This window comes from Grammomys surdaster, unplaced genomic scaffold, assembly GCF_004785775.1.
Source record: "Grammomys surdaster isolate TR1022 unplaced genomic scaffold, NIH_TR_1.0 255, whole genome shotgun sequence".
NCBI classification, from domain to species: domain Eukaryota; kingdom Metazoa; phylum Chordata; class Mammalia; order Rodentia; family Muridae; genus Grammomys; species Grammomys surdaster.
The window spans coordinates 7,171,944-7,197,567 of NW_021604696.1; the positions used below are offsets into that span (position 1 = coordinate 7,171,944).

General features: G+C 43.4%; 1 protein-coding gene across 1 annotated transcript in view; it reads left to right on the forward strand.

Annotated features, from left to right (window-relative positions):
• The window catches only part of Vwa3b (von Willebrand factor A domain containing 3B), a 165,828-nt gene that overhangs the window by 95,620 nt on the left and 44,584 nt on the right, over nucleotides 1-25,624 (forward strand). The window contains 7 exon segments of the mRNA XM_028775375.1: nucleotides 3,284-3,382; nucleotides 8,894-9,070; nucleotides 13,872-14,002; nucleotides 15,714-15,871; nucleotides 21,078-21,182; nucleotides 22,554-22,641; nucleotides 22,737-22,893. Of these exon segments, the coding sequence (XP_028631208.1) occupies nucleotides 3,284-3,382; nucleotides 8,894-9,070; nucleotides 13,872-14,002; nucleotides 15,714-15,871; nucleotides 21,078-21,182; nucleotides 22,554-22,641; nucleotides 22,737-22,893 (915 nt within the window).

The following is a 25,624-nucleotide window of genomic DNA, read 5'->3' on the forward strand; positions in this document are numbered from 1 at the left end:
CATGTCAGGCCACTTCCTTATGTCTCTGTGGTTTCAGATGAGAAGTGGCTGCCACCCAGACTGAAATTCCTTAATGGGCAATGCAATATGTTATTTCTCTTTGACTGTTCTCAGGGAGGGTGGGATTTTTTTTTTGTTTTGTTTTCTTGTTTTTGGCTTTAATTTTCAGAAATTTATATACAATTTATCTAGCTACGATTTTCATAGATTTTTAACTTATTTGGGGTTTTTCAGCTTCTTGAATTATAGTCTTTATGTTTTTCAGCAAGTGTAAGGATTTTAAAAAAAGATTTTCATTATTTTAAGTTATGTATATATGTATATGGTGGGGCCGTGTACACAAGTGCAGGTGCCCACATGGGTAGGAGGCATCGCATCCCCGGAGCTGTGACACAGTGTGAGCCACCCAGCATGCGTGTTGGGAAGCAAATTTGGGTCCTCTACAAGAACAATACACACTTATAACCCCCAAATCATCTGTCCAGCCCCCGAGGGGTTTTTAAAAAGACATTCTTCTTGAACATTTTTAAAATGTCTCACTCTCTCTCTTTTCCTAGAATTCTTACAGTAGTACTAATATCCTCTCTGCTTTATTGTCTCAGAGATCTCTGAAGCGAGCTGTTTCTGGTTCTTTGTGGGACGACTGTTTTTTCTTTATTGGATTCTGGGCAATCTGATTATTGTGTCAGGAAACTCTGCTAGCTCAGCAGGCAGACACTGTCTTTAGGTTCAGTCTGCCCGAGCTGGCTTATATTTGTGAGCTTTCACTCCAGTAACCACTTAGTTTTCAGAGCAACCTCATGCTGCTGGGACTCCCATTCAGTTCCTGCTTGATGCTAAGACAGGGGTGAAAGGTATATCCCTGGGCTTCCTGTTCCTGGTGGGTGACCTTCTGTGGACACAGGAATAGATATTGCAAACTCTGAGTCTTCTTAGGCCACAGGGTAAAAATACAGGAACTGTAGGTGCTCTGCCCAGGTTGGTAGTCTTCCATGCCAGCTCCATAGTGAGCTATCCACCCAGCTAGAGTAATGCAGCCAATGCCAGGTATCCATGTAGCTGAGCCAGCATAGTGTTTAATGCAGTGTCTCCAGGTTGCCAGCACTGTCATGGAACCCCTCTCAAGACAGTTTGCTAAGTCATGTTCTAGCCCTAGCATGACACATGGCAAAATGGGTCTTGGGTACTTTATTAAGTATCTATAGACAGGGAGAAGAAGCCCAGGGAAGAGGAGCTGCAAGGGAGGAGTCATAACTTCCTCACCTGGGCCTGGGTTTGAACATCTCTTAATAGAAGGGATATGAGCTGGATACTCATCATTCCTTGGGCTACCAGTCTTCGTCTCCTTACCCAGTTCTTATAATGGAGCAGAACCTGTCCACGATATAGAAGTTGAAGCTCTGGCTTCTCTTCAGCTCAGATGTAAGTGTGTGTGTGGCTCAGGCACACAACCTCAGAGTAACCTTCCTGGATTTGAACTGAGAGACAGTGAGCCCAGACAGTGGGTCTACCAATGAGAGAAACATGACAGCGGTGGCATACACAGATGGGTGAAGCTTCTTGGGTGGCAGTGGGCTGCTGGTCCATCTCATGTCTGACAGCACCTGGTTTGGTGTAGCTAACCACAGCATCTGGTGTCCTGGTGGTGTTGCCGTGGGGCTCCTGCCAAGCAGGCTTGCAACAGGACTGGGGTTTTTGCTGGTGTGAGGTCCCAAGCTGGGTTTCCCTGCCAGATGGCAGTGCTGTGAGCTCTCCAGATGCCCTTTGCATAAATTCCCTCTGTCTTGGATCAGTCACAGTTGTTTTTCTTGCTTATGGACTGCAGTTGAATTGATACCCTGGGACTGAGACAAGGAGGAAGGGTTAATCTTGCAGTTCTGTGTCTTTTACAGACAGGGATTATAACCGGGTAAGGCTCTTTTTTGTATGTTAAAGTACACTCTAGTGAATCTACATTTATCTGATTTTATTCCACTCCGTACTGGCTCATGAGATCTTTCTAATTTATAATTGTTTGATATGTTTGGTAACCTTGTTAAAAATTTACCATTATTTCCTCTTGACATGTAATGTATATATTCTCTTTAACACACACACACACACACACACACACACACACACACTCACAAAGAATTATGGATGGTGTTATGATTAATCTTTTATGTAAGAGAGAAAATAAGCCATAATTGATCCTCTTTGATTTTAATTTATACAGTTAGCCCTCAGTAGCTATGGGAAACTGGTCTCAGGATCACACCCCCCACCATGGATACCAAAGACGACAGATGTTGCTCACAGAAAATGGAGCACGTTTGCGTGTGAACTGTGCATGTCCTTCTGTCTGTTTTCAGTCACTTTCAAGTTACTTATATCTAACGGAATAAAAATGCAACTCTACTTACTATAGTATAGTGAATACTTACTATAATATATTATTTGGGGAATAATGGATTTTTCTGATATTTGGTATCTATGTAATTTTTTTTCTGAACATTTTTAGCTTGGTTGGTTGAATCCCAGGGACGTGGAACCTGTAACTACATGCTTCCAGATGTGTTAGTTTATTTCTATCATACTCAAAGCAGAACATCAGCACCCCATGCATTCAGATAAGACCCAATAACATACCTGAGCATTCTAAGGTATATTTTCCCCACTGTGACCTTTGCAGATTGGATTTATGCTAGAAACATTCACGTGTTCATCATTAAAATGAGACCACGCTCATGCTTGCCAAATACTGGGTGGCATGAATAAATCCTGAGTTGGAACAAACATGATCCCAATCAGGAAGTATTCCGGCAGCTTGATTAAGCTCCATCCTTAACTGCATTAGTGGTTCACACAAAACCACACAGATGAAATTGCATTAAGACCCCTGTTGTCAAGACAGGAAATCCACAGCCTTGGCTTCTAGCAGACCTTGGACTGCCAGGCTAGAAACACTGATGGCACACCTGGAGGCTTGGTTTCTTGGGGTCACTGGTCTTAAATCATTTTGTCAATGAAATTTTGTCTCTTATTTCAGAAGTTCCTTTCCTTTCCTTTTTCTTTCTTTCTTTCTTTCTTTCTTTCTTTCTTTCTTTCTTTCTTTCTTTCTTCCTTCCTTCCTTCCTTCCTTCCTTCCTTTCCTTTCCTTCCTTCCCTTCCTACCTTCCTTCTTTCCTTCCTTCCTTCCTTCCTTTCTTCCTTCCTTTCTTTCTTTTTAAAATTGAAGCCGAGAATACATTTCACTTGCTTATATGATCTCTCTGTACTGTCTCTTTCCCTCCAACACCCACAGGTTGGAAGTTCCACCAATACCCTGGATGCCCTGAAAATTGCTTTTGCTGATGAAGAAACAGAAGTAATCTACCTTTTGACAGACGGAAGACCTGACCAGGTACTCACTCAAACTGGACTGCTGCGGTCAGGGTGGGTGCTGAGCTCTTCACAGGCAGAGGAGCTGATCTTGTTGACTCAGACCTATCATCCCACACACACGGGAAGCTGAGGCAGGAGGTTGACCAGCTCAATGACTGCTGGTTATAGAATGAGTTCAAGGCCAGCATAAACAACTTAGCAAGACACTGTCTAAAATTTTATTTTGAAAGACTTAAAAGGGGGTTAAGGCTACAGCCCTGGGGTTGAGTGCTTGCCTAAGCATTCGAGGGGCTCTGGGTTTAATATCCAGGGACCAGTCCCTCAGAGATAATGAAAGATATGTCCCTGGAATAGGGGTCCAGAACTGAGGTACAAAAAGACACCAAGGAACCCCCTTGTCTTCTATAACTCTGAGAAACATTTATGGGCATTGTGGTGGTAGCGGATATTTTACACTTAATGTGACCCATATTCACAGGCCTGGAGACGCCTGCCTTCCATTGCACACTGGATTGTGTTTTATTACACACCCGCAACATGGAGATTGCTTTCAGTTTTTTTCCTTTGAGGGCTCAATCTAAACATGTCTCTGGGCAACATCCTTGGTTCACATCCCTAAGTTTAGCTTCGCCATCACTTAAACAAAAGCATGCCTTTCAGCCGAAACATTCTTGGCTTTGTTTAGCATGTCTGGAAAACATTTCAGGAGCGTCTGTTCTGCTTCTCTCGAGCTTGGTGAATGAAAGACGAGTACTCCGGGCATTAAGTAAATACGAGAATTTTCCAGGCCAACACAATGTAAATCGACTGCTAAAGTGAATTAGTATCAACACGTATCCCGCCTTGGAAGATGTTTATATGCGCAGACTGCCTATTCTAAAATACCCTGTGTCAAATGGCTCAAGGATTAAATATCGAAGCCACTGGATTTTACCGCCACAGTAGATTTATGGCAGAGAGACTGTGCTTTGGTGAAATTTAATTTGGAATGCTGTTTCTGTCAACTTCACTGCACTTTCTACTCAGAAGCAGTCTGTGTCTCTTGTGTGTCCCAGGTGGTGCCAAGGTCTGAGGCTGTGAAAGATCCTTGCCTTAGGGGATGTACTAGATGTATATTCATACAGTTCATTTTGTGCATACAGTTCATTTTGATACAGTCCGGGGGTGGGGGTTGAGGGTGTCTGCTCTATGTCTAGCAGCAGAGAGGTGTGGATTTAGCTATACAGGGTTTTCTAGTGGAGAGGGGCATTTGTTCTGTGTCTGGAAAGGAGAGAAAGAACTTTTTGAACAGAGAACAAATTGTCCTGGGTGGTGGGTGCAGAAGGGTGGGTGTATGGGGAACAGGGTCATGCTGAGAAAAACCCATCAGGGCATGGAGGGGGTGTGTAATATGAGATAAGGGTGTTCAAGTCAGGGCTGTCATATGGGTTAGAAGGGTAGGTGTCATTACAATGGCAACTTTCATAGGAACAGAACTTATCATCCCATCCCTAGTTTGGAAACATGCCCTGATATGTCGGAGAAAAGACAGCTATGCCAAACCTTCTGCTGAGACCTGGACAAGGGTCTATAAGCATGCCAGTAGGAAGACAAAGGAGGAAGGGACTCACTTGAGAGTCCCCAGGGCTTGGTGCCCAGCTTGGGAGCGGGCAGTGGGGGAGTGGAGGAGGCAGAAAGGAGTTAACCACTTTTTGGTTCGTTATGATATTAGGAACTCAACTGCAATTCCAGTTAAGAGCAAACAGGTTTGGAGGACCAGGGAGCACACAGATGTTCAGAAGCCCCAAGAAATAGGAGGATGAGTCAGTAGCTCAGGGGTTCCAGTCACATTCTAAAGCCACAAGGGGTGCTGTAACACCATGCTAGTTTACACTGTGGGGTCTGGAGCTGGGTGCAAGTGGTGGGCTTATACAGTCGTTCCTGATGTGCTCCTCTCAGCTGAATAGAGCACTGGGAATAACTTAGAGGTGGAAACCTGGGTTAGAGACTGACTCAACCCTGCCCATTAGAGCACCCTTGGCCAAATGTCCTTTAACTAGTGTTTCCTCATCTGTGGCTCAAGGCTAGTCCTTCTCCCTCACAGCACTGCTCTGAGGAAATAAATGATATTTCCATCACTGAACTCCGTAAATATAGTACCAGGGCTTCCCTTCCCCGCCTGAGGTTACCAAACAGTGAGCAAGGTGGACATGGTGCCGGTTTTCAAAGAAGCTTTTAGTGGAAGGAGAGTCAACGAGCAAATAAATGTACAATGCCATAAGCTAATGAAGGGGAGACAGCAGCTAGGCTTCCCAGCATGCAGCTGGAACGATAGCACCATTGCCCCCTTCCTATCCCAAGTATCTCTGCTGTAAGCCTATAGAAGAGCAGTGCCTTGCTATGCTGGCACCGGCTATTGGATTAGCAGAATGTAGGGTTGTCTCTTGTCTGGTTTCTAGGGTTGAAGAGCAAAGGCTGGAGGTTCCTAGGAAGAAATGAAAGCTAAATACCTCCCTCCAAAGGTTGTGGATGGACATCAGAGGAGGATGAAGGGCAGCTCTTAGTACTTAGCAGCTCGTCAGTGCTCAGAAAGGGATGCTGAGCTGGAACAGGCAGGGGTGGGACGCTTCACTCAGGTCTTGGTTGACAAGAGAGGCAGGGTCAGCTTGCCAGCTACATTAGATCAGAGTTTGGCTAGCCAAATTGGGAAGGCACTTATGAGTAGGTACAGACTCAAGGCTAGCCTCAGTAGAGACCGAGGATAGGTTTGGGTGGCAGCATCCACAAGTTCAGTCTCTGGGGACCATTTAAGCAGCATCCTCCCCAGGGAAGGCCAGCTAGCTGTGAGTAGAGTCCCTCTCATTCATCACCCTTTCCCCAGGGCTTCAAGGAAAATCAAATGAGGCAAGGTTAAAGGGCAAAGGTCAGGATCCACAGGTAGAGTAAGGAACTGTTTGAAGGAGCCAGCAAGATGGATGATCAAAGGGGAACTCCTAACAGTGAGAACACGGGGAGGCCCTGGGACAGCTGGCAACAGTTTCAACAGTTTCTGAAGGCACTAGCTGGGCTGTCTTTGGAGAAGAAGATGGCAGAGGAAGTCTTCCCAGGGTGGTCAACAATGGTACTATGACTTGATCTTCACCAAGAGGCAATCCCCACACACCAGGGGAGTGAACTACCTGGTAACTCTAGGGTTGAAGTGTGCTTTTGGTTGGACTCCAGTGTCAACACCAAAGAACTTGGTGACATTGGCAAACCTAACTGTACAGATCAGTTTCTCACCGTTAAGTGGAGGTGCTGGCTATATTATCACTTGGAAGGAATAGCTGGGGAAAGACAGAACAGCAGGCAAATACCAGATGATAAAGAGCCATGTTTTTGGTGGATGGGAAACCGAGCTGTACCTGTTCTGGTTAAACAACCACCCACACATGTGTCCCAGAAGGTGGGCTTCCTCTTGTCTTCACAGTCCACCATCTTTGAATAAATGTTTTCCATCCTTGTGGTGACAGCATGGCTGAGAAAGGTCCATTTTGCAAGAATGGAGAAGGACATTGGGCTCTTCTGGTTTTTTTGGTTTTTTGTTTTTTGTTTTTTGTTTTTTTATTGAGAAAGGAAATTGCTCCCTGAGAACTTCTAGGTCTCACTGGGATGGTTTGGCCATTCTTGTGAAAGGTAAATTGTACTGTGTTATCATTGATGATTTTTGTCCCCCTCCCCCCAAACACCTTTTTAAAAGCCAATATCATTGTCATGAAAAGAAAACCAGTGTCTTTATAATTAAAAAGGACAAGAGGAATGGATAGGCGGCCATCATTCCTTCCCAAACTACCTCCCAAGATGCTTGAGAGGCCAAACTCATGGTTCTAAGGCATAGCCAGGAATTTAGGCTGTCTTAGCCAGTCTTCTGTTGCTGTAAAAGAGACACCATGATCATAGCCACTCTTATAAAACGAAGTATTTAGTTTGAGCTTTTCTAGTTTCAGAGGTTTAGTCATATTATCATCATAGCATGGAGCATGGTGACGCACAGGCAGACATGATTGTTGTGTTAGAATCCTGGCTCGCCACACCACACCGATACAATTCCACATGGGAGGTTTATTGGGGGGAAGAGGACAAAGGTGGTGACGAAGACGAAGGGAAAACAGGTGTGGGGAGAGGTCAAAAGGATCTGCCTTTTATTTGGGTTGTGATGTAGCAGCTCGCAGGTAAAGGTAAGGTGAGCCAAGTGGATTCTGGGAATGTATGGCGGTTTCCATGGCAACAGATGCGTGAGTCCCTGTGGCTTATGTGTGATGTCACTGGGCTCAGAGATGATCTGCCAAGCCGGTTCCTGATACCAACAATGGTACTGGAGAGGTAGCTTGGAGTATTGCATCCATTTCCTAAGGCAGCAGGAAGAGAGAGAGACACTGGGCCTGACTTGAGCTTCTGAAACCTCAAAGCCCACTCCCAGTGACTCACTTCTGCCAACAAGATCACAACATATTCCAACAAGGCCACAGGTCTGAAGCCTTTCAAATAGTGCCTCTACCTATGAGTCTCAAGGGGCCATTTTCCTTCAAAGTACCACACAGGCCCTAAACTAAATACCCAGTGCCCAGAAGAACCTTTAACAAATGATGTTTCTCTTTCCCTCTCTTTCTAAAGCAAATTGCCCACAACATGGCAAAAACTGAAATTATTCTTTTCATAAAGATGTTTGGAAGCCAAATTGGGAAGCCAGGGACCCACAATGTGGGATTTCAGTGGTCAGGATGTTCTTCCTATGGGTCTCCATCCCAGCCCAGACCACGGCCTAACTGGCACGGCCTCTATACTGAGGTGCACTTAAAGTTGAGGTGATTCTGCTTGACAAACCTTTCTCCTACCATAATGTGGGACTTCAGCCAGACAAGACTGAGGCTTTTGGGGCTCCATGCTTCTTGGTAGGCGGTTTGCTGATTGAGTTGAACTAACACATTGACAAAAAAGTCACTCACTGTGTGAGCAACTATCTCAGAATTTGACCACCTGTGGAAAATGCTAAGAATATTTTTTACATGATACTGTAAGACTCTAGCGAGCAGAGCCTTAGTTTGCCTGAGACCCCCTGAGTAAACCACATGGAGACAAGAGATCGATGCAAAATGCAAGAGGAATTTTTAATGTTCCAGCATGGTGGGGCCATCCTGCATCCCAAAAGGAGAGGCAACCCGGAACGGCTTGTTCAGCGGACATTTATACAGTCTCTAGGGGTAGCGGCCATTAGGCACAATGTGATTGGCAGAACAGTGACTTTTTAAACTGATTGGTCTTTAGGGAATGAGGGGGACCTCTCTTGTCTGTGTGTGGCCAAGGGCCCATTGTCCAAGTGCTCTGGGCCCCCTCCCCAGCCACAGGTCAGTCCCCACCCCCTGTAGTCTGAGGAATGTTAATTAGCCTCTGCCTTCTGGAAGGTTCTATGACCTTTCTTTTCCAGGACGGGAGGGGTCTGGTGTAATTTTCCTCTTCAATACCATTTGTCTTTCTCTTTTCTCCTTTCCCATCCCCCCGATTACCTTTTCAGCCACCAGAAATGGTGATGGACCACGTCAAACTCTTTCAGAACATCCCTATCTGTGCCATCTCCTTCAGTTACAGTGATGAGGTTGCGAACGAGTTCTTGAAGGAGCTTGCTGCTTTGACTGGAGGCGAGTTCCGAGCTTATAACTTTGGCTGCAAGGATCCCATTCAGGATATTCAGGTGGGAACTTGGCACACGGAGCAAATGGTTCATTCATTCATTCGAGTGTTATAGTCTCAAAGATCAGTTCCCGAGCTGAGAGAACTGCAGCCATACACAAAACTAAGCCAAGCAGTTGGTGCAGTAACGATGCCCCAGTGTTGGTCCAAATGTGGCCTGAGGGACTCAGAACTTGTGACAATGCGAGCCTCAATCGACACAAAGGTACAAGCCAGGAACTCCTATAGCTATAGTAGCCCAAGGATCTTAGTATATTTTTGTTTGCTTGCTATTGCTTTTGTGTGTAGGTGCTTGTCTGAACGTGTGTCTATGTGCCATACGCATGCCTGGTGCCTATGGAGGCCAGAAGAGGGCTTCAAATGCCTTGGAGTTGCAAATGGTTAGCACCATACTGCTGCTAAGAATAGAACCTGGGTCCTTTGCAAGAGCAGCCTGTGCTCTTAACTACTGGGCCCTTTCTCCAGACCACACATATAAAGGCTTTTAATTTCTGCTCTATAAACACCTGTGTGGGAAACTTTCCAGAAATTGCAGATACTTAGTAGCTACCTCTGAACTTCCCAGGGAATGCAACTATGTGACCATATGATAAAACAATTCACACTGACAGGGAAGGGCAAAGTAAAGTATTCCATAATCCTCTAGTCCTGGCCTGAGGATATGTACTCAACATTTGCATGGCTTTTGAGGATCCTGCTTGAGGTTCAATTAAGACATGGAGAGATCTATATAGTTTAAAACCGTTGTTTTCTTTTTGTTGTTGTTGATTTGTTTTTTGTTTTGCTGGTTCAGTCTCTCAGCTAGTGTCCATTAGCCCGAATTCTCCACCGTTCCATCTCTCCACTGGTTCTCAGAGCCAGACTCCAGCTCTGCCCTGCCTCCATCCTGCCTCCTCCGGCTTCAAAAGGCATGTCTTCCTGCCTGGAAGTTCTGCAGTACTTCCTGCCCCAGCTCCAGCCTCCAGCTCTTTATTATGCAAAAAGCCACATTCCTCACGTAGCTGGTAGGCTGGGGAAGGTCACCTTCCCCTAGGGCAGCTTGGCTTTCTTGTAAAGGCAGGTGAGGAAGTGAATATTACACATCCCCCTAACCAGGCATAGCCAGCTTCAAATAACAATTGAAAATACAAGGACACACTTTCACAGCCAGAAAACGCAACATTTGTGGGTCACCCCACCAACTCAAGGAGATCTATAGGAATCTAAGCTTGCCGCTCATTTTCCTTCTTGTATATACATTTTGCCTGCATGTGTGTCTGTGGACCACATGCATGCCTGGTACCCTGGAGGACAGAAGAGGGCACCGGATCCCCTGGAACTGGATCACAGAGACTTGTTCCTTTGGGAGAGCAGTCGGTGGTCTTGACTGCTGAGCCCTCTCTCCTGTCCAATATTGTTATTTTTATTTATTCTTTGAAGATTTCATGCATGTACACATCCTTCTCTATTTCCTTTGAACTCTCCCAGGACCCACCAACCCATCTCCCTGATAACGTCCTATAATTAATAGCTTCCAGAGTCCAATCGGTGCTGACCCTGTGTGAATGTGTATGGGGCCATCTACTGGGTCATGAGGTTAACTGCCAATACCTCAGCTTACTATAGACAAAATAAAAGTTAAGGCTGGAGAGCTAGCTCATTGAGTAAGAGCACTTGCTCAGCTTCCAGAGGACCCCAGTTCAGCTCCCAGCACTCTCGTGACCACTGACAACCAACTAACTCCAGTTTCAGGGGATCAGCACACTCTTCTGGCTTCATGTTGTATACGTATACACACGCGGGTAAAACACTCGTGCATATAAACCTAAGTAAGCCTTTTAAAAAAGTAACCATCTCGGCTTCTACATGAAAAACATTTTACCAAGTTCAGTACACATTGCTGTAATCCTCAAATAACAGGCAAGCTGCAAGGATGCTGCCCTCGCTGCTCTGGTCCATCTTCCCAAGGTCCCAGTTAATGCTTTAGAAGCATAAGGAGTGAAAGGTACCAGAGTGAGAGGAAGTCTATCGTTATTTTCATTCGGCATCATTATCCAGGTAGAAAATCTGATGGCGTGTTCAAAGGGGCCACTGCACCCAATCATTTACATTAGCCAGATTATAAGTCATAAAAGTAAATGTACAAAACCCAACTTTGTCTCTTCCTACTAGCAGAGTCAACATTTAAATAGACCTCACTGAAAATAGCAGCAGAAATAACAATAATGATGGTAATAGTAATAATAATAATAACTGTGTAAGGATGCATCTATCTGTCAACTCAATACAATTCCAGTCAAAAATCTCAACAAGATTTTAATGAAAATTAACAGACTGGGTGATGGGTCAGTGGATCAGAGTGCATGTTCTGCAACCATGAGGACCTGAGTTCGAATCCCAGCACCCATGTAAAGAGCCAGGCATCGCCAAGGGTGCCTGTGACTCTGGCATTATGGGGCAGAGACATGTAGATCCTGAGCGTTTGCTGCCATCAGCATAACTGAAATTCCAAGTCTGATTCACTGAGAGCCTGTGTTCGAGGCAGAACATAGAAAGGGTAGAAGACACCTACAATCAATGTCCTACTCTGAACTCTGTGTGCCTGTGTCTGCACATTCACATGCACACATGCAAACACATGCATACACACAGATATATACAAACTCATGCACATGCATGTGCACACATGTATACACATGTATATACACATGAACACAAACACAACATGTCTGTGCACATATACACACCTATCAGCAAACTGATCCTATGGAAAGGCAAAGGATTTACAATTACTGAAATACCTTTTCTGAAGAACAAGTTGGAAGGCAGGGTCTCCCTATGTAGCCCAGGCTGGCCCCAAACTCTTGGTTCTCCTACCTTAGCCTCCCAGGGACTCTGATTGCAGATATATGCCACAATGCCTACCTGAACATATGTGTGTGTATATATATATATATATATATACCTGTTGGGAGCCGACTCTTAGCCGAAAGCGGCTATCATCTTTACAGCCATCTCAGGCCATATACCCTGACAAGAGACTTGTTTTCAACAGCCTGCAACAGCTGAGCGCACTCTGATAAACATCTTGTTACACTGTTTAGTGCCCCCAGCTGCAAGGTGCACATGGTATCCATGGCTACAAGGCACGTGACTTAGTGTCTTCAGTTGAGCTTGTCCACGAGGGCAAGTCATGTGGTAAAGGGTATAAATACCCAGGATTTCCTTTCTATAAAAGAGAATAAAAGAGACTTGAAGAGACTTGACCAGACTCTGTCTTGTATCCATCTTTTGCGTCTCTTGCCCCTCCTCGGTCCCCACTCTCTCTCTTGCTAGACCCTGACCTGCAGACCGGAGCAGCAGAACGGGCCATTACAAAGTAGCAGAACCGGCCCTTACAAAGAAACAGCCGTTACAAAAATATATATGTTTTTAGGTAGGTTATAAAAGTTATAATCCATACAGTAATAAATTGATCATTTGAAATAAATCAATATTCAAAGCCTCCTCGCTGAATAGACTGCTATAATACTGAAAAGAAATCCTGTAGAGTAGGAGGGAAATATTTTCAAATTCTGTGTCTACTAAATGACTTATGCCCCGAATATTAAAACATTCTCAAAACTCAGTAATGAGGAAACTCAGAATATGGGCAAAAATTTTAAGCAGACATTTTATCAGAATCCCACCAGTGAAGATGCAGAGCCAGGAAGACCATGAGTTCAAGGCTGACCTGGGATGTTTAGCAAGACCCTGTTTTAAGAGAAAACAAGATATTAACAAAAGAATATGTGCTTGGTAGATAACATCAAAATCACGATTAGCAACAAGAAATCCACATTAAAACCACAAGTAGACACTGTCATCCAGGTGTGAGAATAGCAGAGATTCAGCTACCATCTATGCTGTATGTTTGCAAGGGACTCCTACCTGACTGGCAGGATTATAGATTGAACAACCATTTCGGAAAACAGTTTGGTAGTTCTTCACAACAGTGAGGTCACCATCCACATGATCTAATTATCCTAGGCTCCTGTTTGCCAAAAATAACTAGAAGCATATATCCACACAAACGATGCATACATACATACATACATACATACATACATACATGTTCATAGTGTTATCTGTATCAGCCCAAGCCTGGAAACATCTCAGCTGCCTGTAAGTGAGTGAGTGGATCCATTTTTATATTAATTATACAGCAGAACACCACTTAACAATAAAATGAATGAGTGGCAGGTTCACATGAATGAATTTCAAAATAATTATGAGTGAAGGGAGCCTCGGAGGATTAAGACATTTATTCTATGATTCTATTTGTAGAAAATGCAAGCTAATTTGCAGGGACAGGATATGTTGAATAGTATCTTGGTAACTAGGGCGAGGGGTTATAGGAAGGAAGTCCAGAGTTAGAAATTGGGGTCGGGGATTGGGGAGGCAGTGGGTATGTTTATTGCTTTTGTCATAATGATGTCACAATGTGACTACATAAATTCCCTTTCTTGTATGTGAATAATAAGCCATAAAGCTGGTTGGACATGGGATAGTGAAAGACTCCCACAATATTTTTTTTAAGATTTATTTATTATGTATACAGAGTTCACCCTGCATGTACGCCTGCAGGCCAGAATAGGGCATCAGATCTCACTACAGATGGTTATGAGCCACCATGTGGTTGCTGGGAATTGAACTCAGGACCTCTGGAAGAGCAGCTGGTGCTTTTAACCTCTGAGCATCTGTGCCTGAGGCCGTAAGTCTTCTGTCCAAGGTGTCTGTGGACTCACAGGAGCTAGTGAAGCATTCGCCTCTCATTTCTGCAGGATGAAGACCTGAACCTTTTGCTTCAGGAAATGCAGCAGGGTTACAGCGACCTGGAGAAGATGCAGGAGCTTTACACCGAGTCCTTAGTCATTGACTGGTGGTACAACGCAGACAAGGACACAGATAGCAGGTAAGCTACCAAACCGCCTGTCACTTGGCTAAGTCCTCTCTCCGACTCTCTCCTGCTTCCACTCCCTCCCCCGACACCCCCTCCATGCTCCCTCCTCCACTCATGCCTAGTCTGCCAGGGAGATATCTAAAAGGGAGATAGCAAGTGGAAAGATGAAAATATATCTATTAACCAGAACCTTTTATTCATCTAAACAAAGTCTTCCTATTAACAAATTAAGCATTAGCACAGATACCAAATTCAGAGAAGAGAGGCCTATCTTGTAGTGGATTGTCTTAGAAGGAGATTCTTGTAGTGTTTTCTTTTGGGAATTTGGGAAGCACAAATGTGCTTCTAAATGTTGTGAATAAACTGAAAACCAAGTAAGTAAACATTCCCTGAGTGTAAACCAGCTTCTCTGGTCTTTCACCCAGCCCCTTAGCTCTTAGCTGCCTTCCTTTTACGGAAGCAGTTTAAACAAACTCAGCAAAACGGGCAGCTGTTGCTTAGATCTTGCATTTGGTCAGCTGTTTGTTGTCTGATTTAGCAGTGCATTCTGTGCTCTTTTGTGTTTTCTGTTTCAAGGACTGGGAGGTCTGGGTGCTGGAGTCTGAAGTATTTACTACTGCAACTATTACACTCTGGGCAAGTTACTTAATCCTAAGGAGGGTCTGTAAGGCGGTGATAGGCCGCTGGATGTAGGAACCCACAGTAGGAGCTCTGACTTAACAGAAAAGAGCAGAAAGCAGTGCCTGGTCTGCAGGTGTCAAATTTCTCGGCTTCCTTTTTGCTTAATGACATTAGGGAAGTGACTTCTCCCATTTAGCTATTAACTACAGACGACTGTTTTGAAGTTTCCCATTAGGTGTAAATAAATAAATAATAAAAATGTAACAGCCTCCAAATCTTTTTTATTTATTTATTATTATTTTTTTAATTTTTATTTAACTGAGGCAAACCATACATCAGGAGAAGTGGGCACACGAGTTCTGGTCCTTTCTGCCTTAGGATGAATAGTGAGGCTAGAGTCACACAAAGGTTGGAACACAGGGCAGGACCACACAGCTGTACCGTGGCCAATGTTTTCAGAGTCCAGAGGCAGAAATGCCTGGGAAGAGACTTTCTGGATCCCTCCTGGCCTCAGATTCTCCAGAACTGTTTGCTGCTGTCTCGGCAGGTGTGGGAAGTCTATGCCTTTACAAGAGCTTGCTGGATGACACTGGGGTTGGAGAATTGGGTTTCCATAATGCTTGTGTGCTTACAGCCAGTGCTTCCTCCTGTTCATCCTCACGGCAGCCCTGTGTAGTCAGCGCACGATGGACCAAGGATGCTTAGAGTGGACCGTGTGACTTCAGTGAGGTCACACATCTGGAAGGAACAGAGCTGTGATGGGAGCCACACTGTCCAGCTCAGGCCGGACCTGACCACACTCCTGTGTCCATGCACCCAGTCATATCAATGCTTAATTTGATAATAGGAAGACTGAGTTTTGATGAACAGGAAACTCGGACTAATACATGTATTTTTGGCCTTCCCGATTTGCCGACGCTCTTAGTTAGAAGGGGACATCCTACTGAGAGGACAGCCTGGGAATGCTCACGTCTTCAAGTCTGTCATGTTTAGTGTGAATGGATTAATGGCTTCTCTTCCTTCTTGATGGACTTCTCTTTTGCCCTCCTTTTTATTGGTCTACTTAATATATATATATATAAAATTTATCTGTATCAAACAGGCATCAAAAGGAAATTTCGTCCATGGTTTCAACTCCAGAAAAATTTGCAAACTCTCAACCCGACGCTGATTCAATGGCTTCTTCACCCCCAAATGTGTCTACAGGATCATGGAAGCATTTGGAGGAAAAGACACAGAAAAAGAAAATCCTCCATGCAGGTATCTGGGCGCAGAATGGCGTGACTCTTGTCTGGTTTTCCTCCAGTAAGATGGACTAAAACCAAACCCACCCACATGGGATTTCTTTTAGAACCCTAATTTAAGCATTCTGTTTGTTTATTTGGGTGCCGTGCTCATTCCTGGCAAGCCCACCACCTCTGAGCTCCCTCAGCCAAGAGTGCATGATTTTTCTATGCAATTTTAATTAAGACAGTTGGCATGATATCATAGCATTACCTTGTAGGTGCCCCCCCCGCCCCACCACATGCTGTAGTAATGTCTCTCAGAATAATATTATAACCCCACGACCAGGATATTGACATTGGTAAGACCCAACGTTTTTCTTCAGATTGTCTCAGCTTTTCTTGTCTGACTGTGTTTTTATCAAATGTATAGGTGCATACTGTTACACCGACACTCAGGATGCGGGGTGATTCCATGACTGTGAAGGTCCCGTAGGTTGCCCATTTACAGTCACACTCCTTCACCTTACATACCTTACCCTGGTCTTGGGAATCATTATGTTCATATATATATATATATATATATATATATATATATATATAATTTTATTTTAAATAATAAAAACATAATAATAATAGTAATAAAATAAATCATACTGTAGTAATAACTATAGCCCCAAAGAGTTTATATATGTATATTTATAGTTTATATATATCATATATATAGTTTATATATATTTATATAGAGAGAGCATATAAATATATATATATATATCCCTTTGGAATTGACTGTTTTCTCACTCAGCATAGTTTTCTGTAAATCTATACAAGATTTTACAGGTGTCAACAGTTCATTCCTTTTTTATTGGTGAGTAGTATTCCAGGTGATATAAGTACCACAGCTGGTTTTACAGATAAGTTAACAGATAAATGATCTGTTGATTAATCCAAATTATGTCTAAGTTAGCCTATTACAAATAAAGCAGTTATGAGCATTCATGTATAATGTCAATGGATCTCTTAGCTTTCATTTAATGTGGATAAATAGCCAACAGTAGAGGCGGCCACGTCCCCTGATAATTCAGCATTTCACTGTGAAGAAAATTACCAGTTTTCCCAAAGCAACCGTGCCATTTTGCCTGAGTAAGTGACCAGTTATTCTACATCTTCGACAGCATATCTTATCACTGTCTTTAAGATCTTTATCTCCCTGATGCTTGTATTATAGCTCACAGTGATTTTAATTTGTGTTTCTGTAGTTGCTCATGGTGTCAGCCATCTGCATGCATGTCGCTGTTGGGGCTGTTTGCCGGTTGGCAGCCACCTCTAGTGACATGTTGGTGTGTGCGTAGGGTGAGTTTTCAAATGAACGCTCTGAGCTTCGCTGGTGAGTTTTAAGAGTTCCTCATATGTTCTAGACATGAGGCCTCAGCTCAGTCATTGGGAGCCTTTTCTCTCAGTTTGTGGCTTCTCCTCCCATTCATAGTAGGGTCCTTTAGCAAGCACAGTGCTGTAATGGATCAGGTTTTTCTTTCTTGGATCCTTACTTTGGTATCTAATATAAATTCTAGCTTTAAGTCTCGAAGATTTTGTCTTTCTAGAAATTACATTGTTTTTCTTTTCTATGCTCTGTTTTGTGTAAGGTTGAGATTCAGATGAAAATATCTTCCTTTCCTCTGCTCTCTTTCTCCTTTTCCTTCCTCTCTCTCCCCCCTCCCGCTCTTTCATTTGGGGTTATAGTTATTACTGTAGTATGAGTTGCTTTTTCATTACTAGTAGTATTATTATATTTTTATTATTTAAAATAAAATTTTATTTTTGTTATTTAAAATGAATTAAAATGGATTCTTCCTCTCGGTCCCATGCTCCCAGAAATAAGACTCAGACTCAAAATATACTTACAAATACCTTGGCCATATAGCTAGGCTCTTCTCTAACCAGAATTTTAACTTAAGATAACCCATTTACTTCCACTGCATTCTGCCACGTGGCTGGTTACCTGTGCTCAGGAACCATGTGTCCGTCTCCTCACATCCTGACCAGATCTTTCCACGCCTGGCTCTCTCTCAGAATCCTTTCTGCCTCCCGGATGTCCCACTTTCTATTTCCTGCCTGAGCCACAGGCCATCAGATTTATTACTGACAGATGCCACATCCACACAGACACAAGATATTCTCTCTATCTTATTTTAAATTTAAATATATTTGGGTCGTATTCTGCCCCGTTCCCAGGTCCTTCTAGATCCTCTCCCCCTCTTTACTCACCCAACTTCCAGTTCTTTCTCAATGACCAAAACCGCAATTCAACAATGAAAGCCTCCCAAACCAAGAAAATGAAATAAAATCATCCCACTCCCCCAAAACAAAAAAAACCCCACCAAACCAAAACCAAATAAAAACACACAAAAAACCTGTGGAGGCCACCATATATTGGTCACCTATTCCTGAACATGAGGCCTGTCCTGAAATGGTTGATGTACCCAATGTCACTCAACTGGAGAAAACTGATGTTCCCTCTCCTAGCAGGTATAAAAGACAGTTCAGTTGTTGATTTTACCCTAGTGGCTAGGTTTCATTCATTCGTTCATTCATTCATTCATTCATTCATCATTCATTCATTTAAAAAATAAGAAAACAAAATATAAGATAAAAAATCTATAATATTGAAGTTGAACAAGACAAACTAAGCCAGCAGAAGGAAAAGAGCCCAAGAAAAGGCACAAGAAGCAGAGAGCTACTCATCCACACACTCAGGAACCCTATCAAGTACCTGATACAGAGACCCACTTATCCACACACTCAGGAGTCCTGTAAAAACACTAAACTGGAAGCTGTAATCTACATACAGAGGACCTAGTGCAGACCTGTGCAGGCCCTGTGCCTTTGGCTCCAGTCTCTGAGAGTTCATATGAACTTTGCTCATGTGACTGAGAGGGCCTTGCTTTTTTGGTGTCCTCCATCCCCTCTGGCTCTTACATGCTTTCCATCACCTCTTCTGTGGGCTTTCCTGATCTCTGAGGGGAGGGATTTGATGGAGACAGCCCATTCATGCCAGAGTGACCCAAGGTTTCTCACTCTCTGCATAATGCCTGGCTGTGGGTCTCTTTATTTATTCTCATCTGTTGAAGGAGGCCTCTGTGACACCATACACAAACATGGTGTATGTACATATGTACAGAAACACACATATAATAAAAACAAATCTTTTTTAAAAAACCAAATACTTTCTTTCATTAATTTTACACATTTGTAAAGATCAATGGGGCGTATTTATGTGCATTGAGTCTAGTTTCTGTGTTCTGTTCCATTGATCCATTTCTTTCCCTTTGCCAATACTGTATGGTTTTGATTGATGGTGTGTCATTATCACAGATAGTGGGTTTGCTACTGTTTTTATTCTAAGGAATATTTTAGTTATTCTAGGACTTGATGCTTTTGTGTGAACTTTAGAATGTGTTTGTTTGTCCATTTCAATTATAAAGCTCTCTGGGATTTTACTAGTAATTGCACTGAGTGTGATTCGGCTTGGTAGATCACCTAGTTCATAAGTGTGGAATTTCTCTCCATTCATCTGAGCCTTCTTATATCTAATGGGCATTTTGCAGTTTTCAGCGTATCCCATAAAAGCACAGTGGCTGGCTTTTGTTGAGTCTGTAACTGGTTACTTTGCTGAAAGCAATAGTATGACAAGTTCTACTTTGAGTAGATTTTGTTTTGTCCTTTTCTGTGTGGGTATCCTATATGAGTAGGGACACTCTCATATTTCTTATTTCTGGCTTTATTTCACCTCCTTGCCCCATGCCAGTGGCTAGAGTCCCTACTATTGTTCTGAATAATGGTAAGAGTGGCCACCATTTTGTTTATTCCTTGATTAAATATGATTTCAGCTGTGCAGATTTGCGTCTATTCTTTACCAAGCTTTGGATGTGCTTTACTTAGCTTTCTGGAAGGTTTTTATTTCTCATCACAAATGGATGCTGGGTTTTGTTAGGTGTTTTTCTGTGCATTGATGTGAGTTTTCTTCTTTGGTCTGGTGATGGAGTAGATTATATATTTTTTCTTTCAAATACTGAATCAACTGTGTATGTATTTTCTAGTTTGCTTTCTGTTACTATAAGAAACTTGTTTATTTCGTTTTATGGTCCTGAGGGAAGACAGGACAGGAATTCTTACAGGAACTTAAAGCAAATTCATGGAAGAACTGCCTAATGCTTTACCAGGCCCATGATTAACTAGCCTTCTCATACAGCCCAGGCCTGCCTGTGCAAGGAATAATGCCACCCACAGTGGGCTGGGTCCTCCCATACCAACTAACAATCAAGACCATCCCATAGACTAATCTAATCTGAGTAGTCCCTCACCTGAGACTCCCTTCCCAGGTGACTCTAGGCTGTGTCAAGTTGTCGGTTAAAGTAAGTAAAACAACATCTTAAATATTGCCTACATGGTCTCAGCGTATGACCACAATCTATCACCCAGTGGCTAATATATTTTGTACAGTTATATTCTATTTTATGGGATGTATGTGCATATATGTATAGGTCTGTGCGTGTGGACATGGTGTGTATACTTACAAAGTAGATAGGGTGTGTGTCCATGTGTATGCATGTGTCTGTGCACATGTGTATATGCATGTGTGTGTGTGCATACATTCTCCTGCATGCATGTATATGTACATGGTGTGTGTACTTATGAAGGATATAGTATGTGTGCATGTGTGTGTGCATATGCATGCATTCACGTGTGTGTATATGTGTGTACACAGTGTGTACACATGGGGGAGATAGTGTGTGTGTGTGTGCATGCATTCATGCATATGTATATGTGTATGAGTATACACAGTGTGTACTTATGGAGAAGTTAGGGTATTTTCCCTTGTTGTTTTGTTTTGTTTTGAGACGGGGTCTTTCAGTGGCCTGGCCCTCTCTCCCAACAGGCTAGACTGAGGAATTAGCAAGCTCCAGGGACATGCCAGACACACACACACACACACACACACACACACACACACACACACACGGTGATAGGATTACAAGCACACTCTACCATACCTGGCTTTTTGCTTTCAAATGGTTTCCCAGGATCAAACTCAGGCTTCAGGCTCCCACAGCAAGCACCTTCTTGACTTCGCTATTCACTAGTCTCCAGTCTAACGCCCCATTGGCTTAACACAGAAGCTCTAGCTGACAAAACGTCTCCTTCCAGCCCCGACTCCCATAACCCTCTCTCTGTGGTATCAACAGAATCCACCAAAACAAGCCTCCTCAGAAGCTACATCTCCAACTTCAAGAGCAGCAGTGACGAGAAGGACAGCTCCAGGAGCTGTACCACGGCTCTCAGCAACAGAGGCAAGCATGAGACGGCTCCTACCTGGGAACCCCCATTCATCTTTTTGCCCACTGGTCTATGCCTGGAAGACCTCAGTGAAATATGTTTGAGGGAGTTCAGAAAATAATAAAAAAATTAAAAGGTCACCCTTGAAAATGTTGCAGATTCCTCCCTCAGAGGCTCCCTGGTAAATCAGGCAAATCTACTCTACTGCACCGGGTTTTCTCGGGGCTAGATTTGCGCTACTTGTTTCTGGGTGTTCAGCATGCTCGTGGCTCACTCGGCCATAGTGTCAGGAGTGATATCTGCTACCACTCTGTGCTTTGAACCGGAAGCTCTCACACCTCACAATAGGGTAATTTTTATCCTTGTATTTATAGGGAGTGTCACCCAGACAGCCTCTTTCTGGTTCTAACTGTTGGAGTTTTAAGGCTAAGAGTGGGGAAGGTATAACTTGTTCACTCAGTGGCTGGTTGTGAGATGATTCTTCTTAAAATAATAAATGGGATAGGTTGATCCCTATTGTGTGATCGCTACATTCTGAATACTTAGTCACTAAATCTTAAGCACAGCACACAGTCCTCTTTGTGTTAACTAGTCATTGTCTAATCAAATGTCCACCTGTGTTAACTAGTCATTGTCTAATCAGACTCTGTTGGCTTCAGTGCTGCTGTATGGGAAACCTTCCCAACTAGCTTGCATGCCCTCAGCCTGCTGCATGCAGCCTGCTAACTTGCATGTACTTTACTGACTGCATGCCTTCTGTTCTCAGCCACCAGTCCTCTCTGTACGGGACACAGTACGTGATCACCGTAACATGGTTTCTCAAGCATTTAACCAACTCACTCTTTAACTGCTTTCCTTTGAGCCGCAGCTAACTCAATGAGGGAACTGTCCCTTCCATTTAGAAATTCAAGTTTCTATAAGGATATACATTTAAAATCCCCAATACTGATTTCAACATTTGAAGTTAATGATTCAACAGAATCTAACAGCCCGTGGCTTCCCATTCTAAGTGGAAGAACCACGAAACAGAAGTGTCTGGATAGAAACTGTTGATCAAGTTGTTCCTCTGACAGTTGTGGGGAGCCTAGTGCTGAGCGATCGCTAGTACATCATAGTCTTGCTAAGTGTTTTAAATGTGGGTTTGGAGGAGGGGCCTATGAGCGCATTTTTCCATGGAGAGACGCTCTCTGCATGGTAGGTAAGGCAGGGCTGTGTCACTCATGCCTGCAATTCCAGTGGAAGCTGCTGATGCCTTCTGCCCAAGAGCGGGCTCTGACAGGTTAAGCTATAGCCTCTGAAGTGGGCTCCCGTTATCTCTCCACTTGAGCAAATGCGAGCCATCTTTGACGTCAGCCCCCGTAGACAGCTTCCACTTCCTTCCACAGAAAAGAGCGTCCTGCCGATGAACAAGTATCTAGATGACAAACTGTCAGGAAACCTCACTGGAAATGGAAGCCAAGTTAGTGATCACACGTGAGTGTTCTAGTCTACGGAGGACAGTCTGCTCTGTTTTTGTTTGTGAACGACTAAGTTGCACGTTTTTTAAACTCTACAGTCTGTGTTCTTAGCTCTTCAGACACGTCCTCCAAAACCTGGCTCCAAACTCATGGCCTGGTTGCCAAGAAACTCACCATCACGGATGCCTTGGCTGGGACCATGGTATCCCACAGCTCCACCTATGTCCCCATCCTGAATAAGAATGTTGTCTCCAAGGTCTTTGATGAGGTAATGTGATTGCCTGTGTGCCTGTGTTAGAGGAGGGTTTTTTTTTCTGCTTAAATAAATAAATAACCTGCTTTAATGTCTTGAGTGGTTGGTTGTAGCAGAGATGTATTAACAGAAGTTACATGTGAGTGGCAGAGGGAAGAGGTCGGGATTTTTAAGACTTTTCCTTCTAGGATTGGGGAAGAACTAGCCGCTGCTGAGCTGGAAGCCTGTAACTTCTTGTTGCTGGGGAGACGTGTGGATCTATGGAGATGTTGAAAGCTCTCTTGCTGGGAGTTATGAGTGAGCATTCAGGGACAGAGCGCCTGAGGACAGGAAGGCTTTGCCAAAGAGACGAGGCCTTTTCTTTTCCCAAGTTGAATGACATCTTTTTTTTTCTCCATTATGAAAGCCACCACAGGCAAGACGAGAGGGGGAGTAGGGAGGATAAATCTGAAGTAATCATGCTTCTAGAGAAGAAAAAGATCCTTCAGTATGAGTGTCTGTGGTAGGGTATATTCATGGAAGTCTAGTTAGGCCCAGTCTGCCCTCAATGTCCATGAGTTCTTTATCTGTGGTTCCAACCAATCTTAGATCAGACGTCCCACCTGTGTTGAGCATGCTTGTCTCCCTGTTGCTGTCTAAGCAATGCAGTATAACAGGTGTCTATGTAGCACTCACACTGTAGCAGGTGTTGTGAATAATTGGTAATTTAGGGTACAGAGGAGGATGTGGGAGATTATATGCAGAAAACCCCTCCATTGAACATAAGGGCCTTAAGCATCTAAGAAATTGTTATTGGCGGTGGTGGTAGCATGTTCTAAAGCCAGTACCCCAACAATAGGATCAATTGTACTGAGAGGAAGCCACGGCGTTTTGGAAGGGAGAAATCCTTATCTTTAGGGAGAACAATTTCCAAATCAACCAAATTATGGTGGGGCATCAAAGGTAGAAGCTGTGTGAATGAGAAGACCATGGCCCACTGTTGCCTGGAGAATACAAGATGCTGGAAGTTTTAAGTAGCAACTATCAGGCTTCCCAGCACCAAAGGGTGTGGCATCCTGAAGGAACGGTTGCACCCTAAAATGAGGTTTATAGAGGAGACTCTTGGTATTTGCCTCGGGATCTCTAGGTAGGACAGGAGTGGGGAGGGGGAGGAGCTGCCAGAGTAGTTCTTGAACTTGGAAAAGATCATCGTGGAGTATAAGTCTCACTGTGTAATTCTCTCTGCCTTTATATACTTGAAATTCCCCAGGAGAACATCTGGGAAGTGAAACTAAAGGCAAAAGAATTTTTTAGAGAAGCAAATGAAAGGGGCGCTAACTGGCTTTGAATTCACGGTGGTTGGCATACTTGGAGCAGCAGATGGATGGATGGGAGTCACTTCTGTTAGTCATTAGTCACATTTAACACTGGGACCAGTGGAGGTCAGCATCACTCTGTCCTTCACCACGGAGGTTGTGGGTGGTGCTGGTTACCTCAACCATACCTTTCCCTCAAGGCTGCAGAGGCATACCTCTTCCAGGAAGCATACTGACATTTTCTTCACATTCTGTGTATTTCTTTTATTAATATATTTGATTTTCTTGGGCTTATATCATTCCTTTTTGTAACTCTCCCCCAAACTGGAGGTATACTGGAATGGAAATTCCTCAAAACCAAATGTGGCAGGCTAGGGCAATACAAACATATGATCAAGAGAAGAAACCATAAAGAGAATATTTATCCCCTAACGACATCAAAATGGATCACTGCAGAAGTGGGAGTCGAAGGCAGTGGCTGGCTGCAAGGAAACAGGTTTTCTGGCCAACAGTCATTGTGATAACCTGTACAAGACCCATGCAAGCTCAAGACATACCAAACTCCAGCATGGACAGGGGAGGTGGGCACATAATCCTACCACTAGCTGAGGAGCTATTGGCAATTAATAGCCTCTAGGAGAGATAGTGTTAGGACTTTAAGGTATAAGCCCTACTAGGTAGAACATGTTCTGGTGAATGGTCCCATGCCTAAGAGTATGTGAGCAACACAGTTAGACTCCATGGGTTTAAAAAAAAAGTTATAGCACAGTGATGGGCAGGGAAGGAAGGGTGGTCTGGGAGGAAATAGAGGTAAGGCATGCGTACTACCAACATTTATGAGGTAATGAAGAACTAATATATACAGTATTCTGCATAAAAGCATATGAAGTAGAAATAGTTATAAGAAAACATTGTAGCATATGCAGTGGAGAGAGGTCATAAGAATTACATAATCAATACACATGTGTGATTCGGTATATACCAGTACTATTGTTCAGCCTGTATACATACATACATGTGTCCTCACCATGATGGGACATGAACACGATAAATACTCCACTGAAAAATCCGAGAGAAAAGCCAAAAAGACACACAAAAATATTTAACTTTAGGGGTAACCAGATACATGGGGTAGGAAAAATACAAACTTAAAACTAATTGGATACCTCTCTTCCCATCAAATTGGAATGGTAAAAAAAAAAAACAAAAAAACAAAAAAAAAACAAAAAAAACAACAACAACAAAAAAAAAAACAAACCAAGGGCCAGCAAGATGGACGGATGAATCAAGGCTTCTGCCACCAAGTCTGACTTGAATGCCATGGGAAAGTTATCTCTGCAAGTCTGTCCTCTGGCCTCTATGTCTATGTTAAGAAAGTAAAGTTTGGGTTGATTAAGGACTTTCAACTTTGTCTTGAAGAAAATGAGAGATTTTTTCCCCTGGAAGGACAG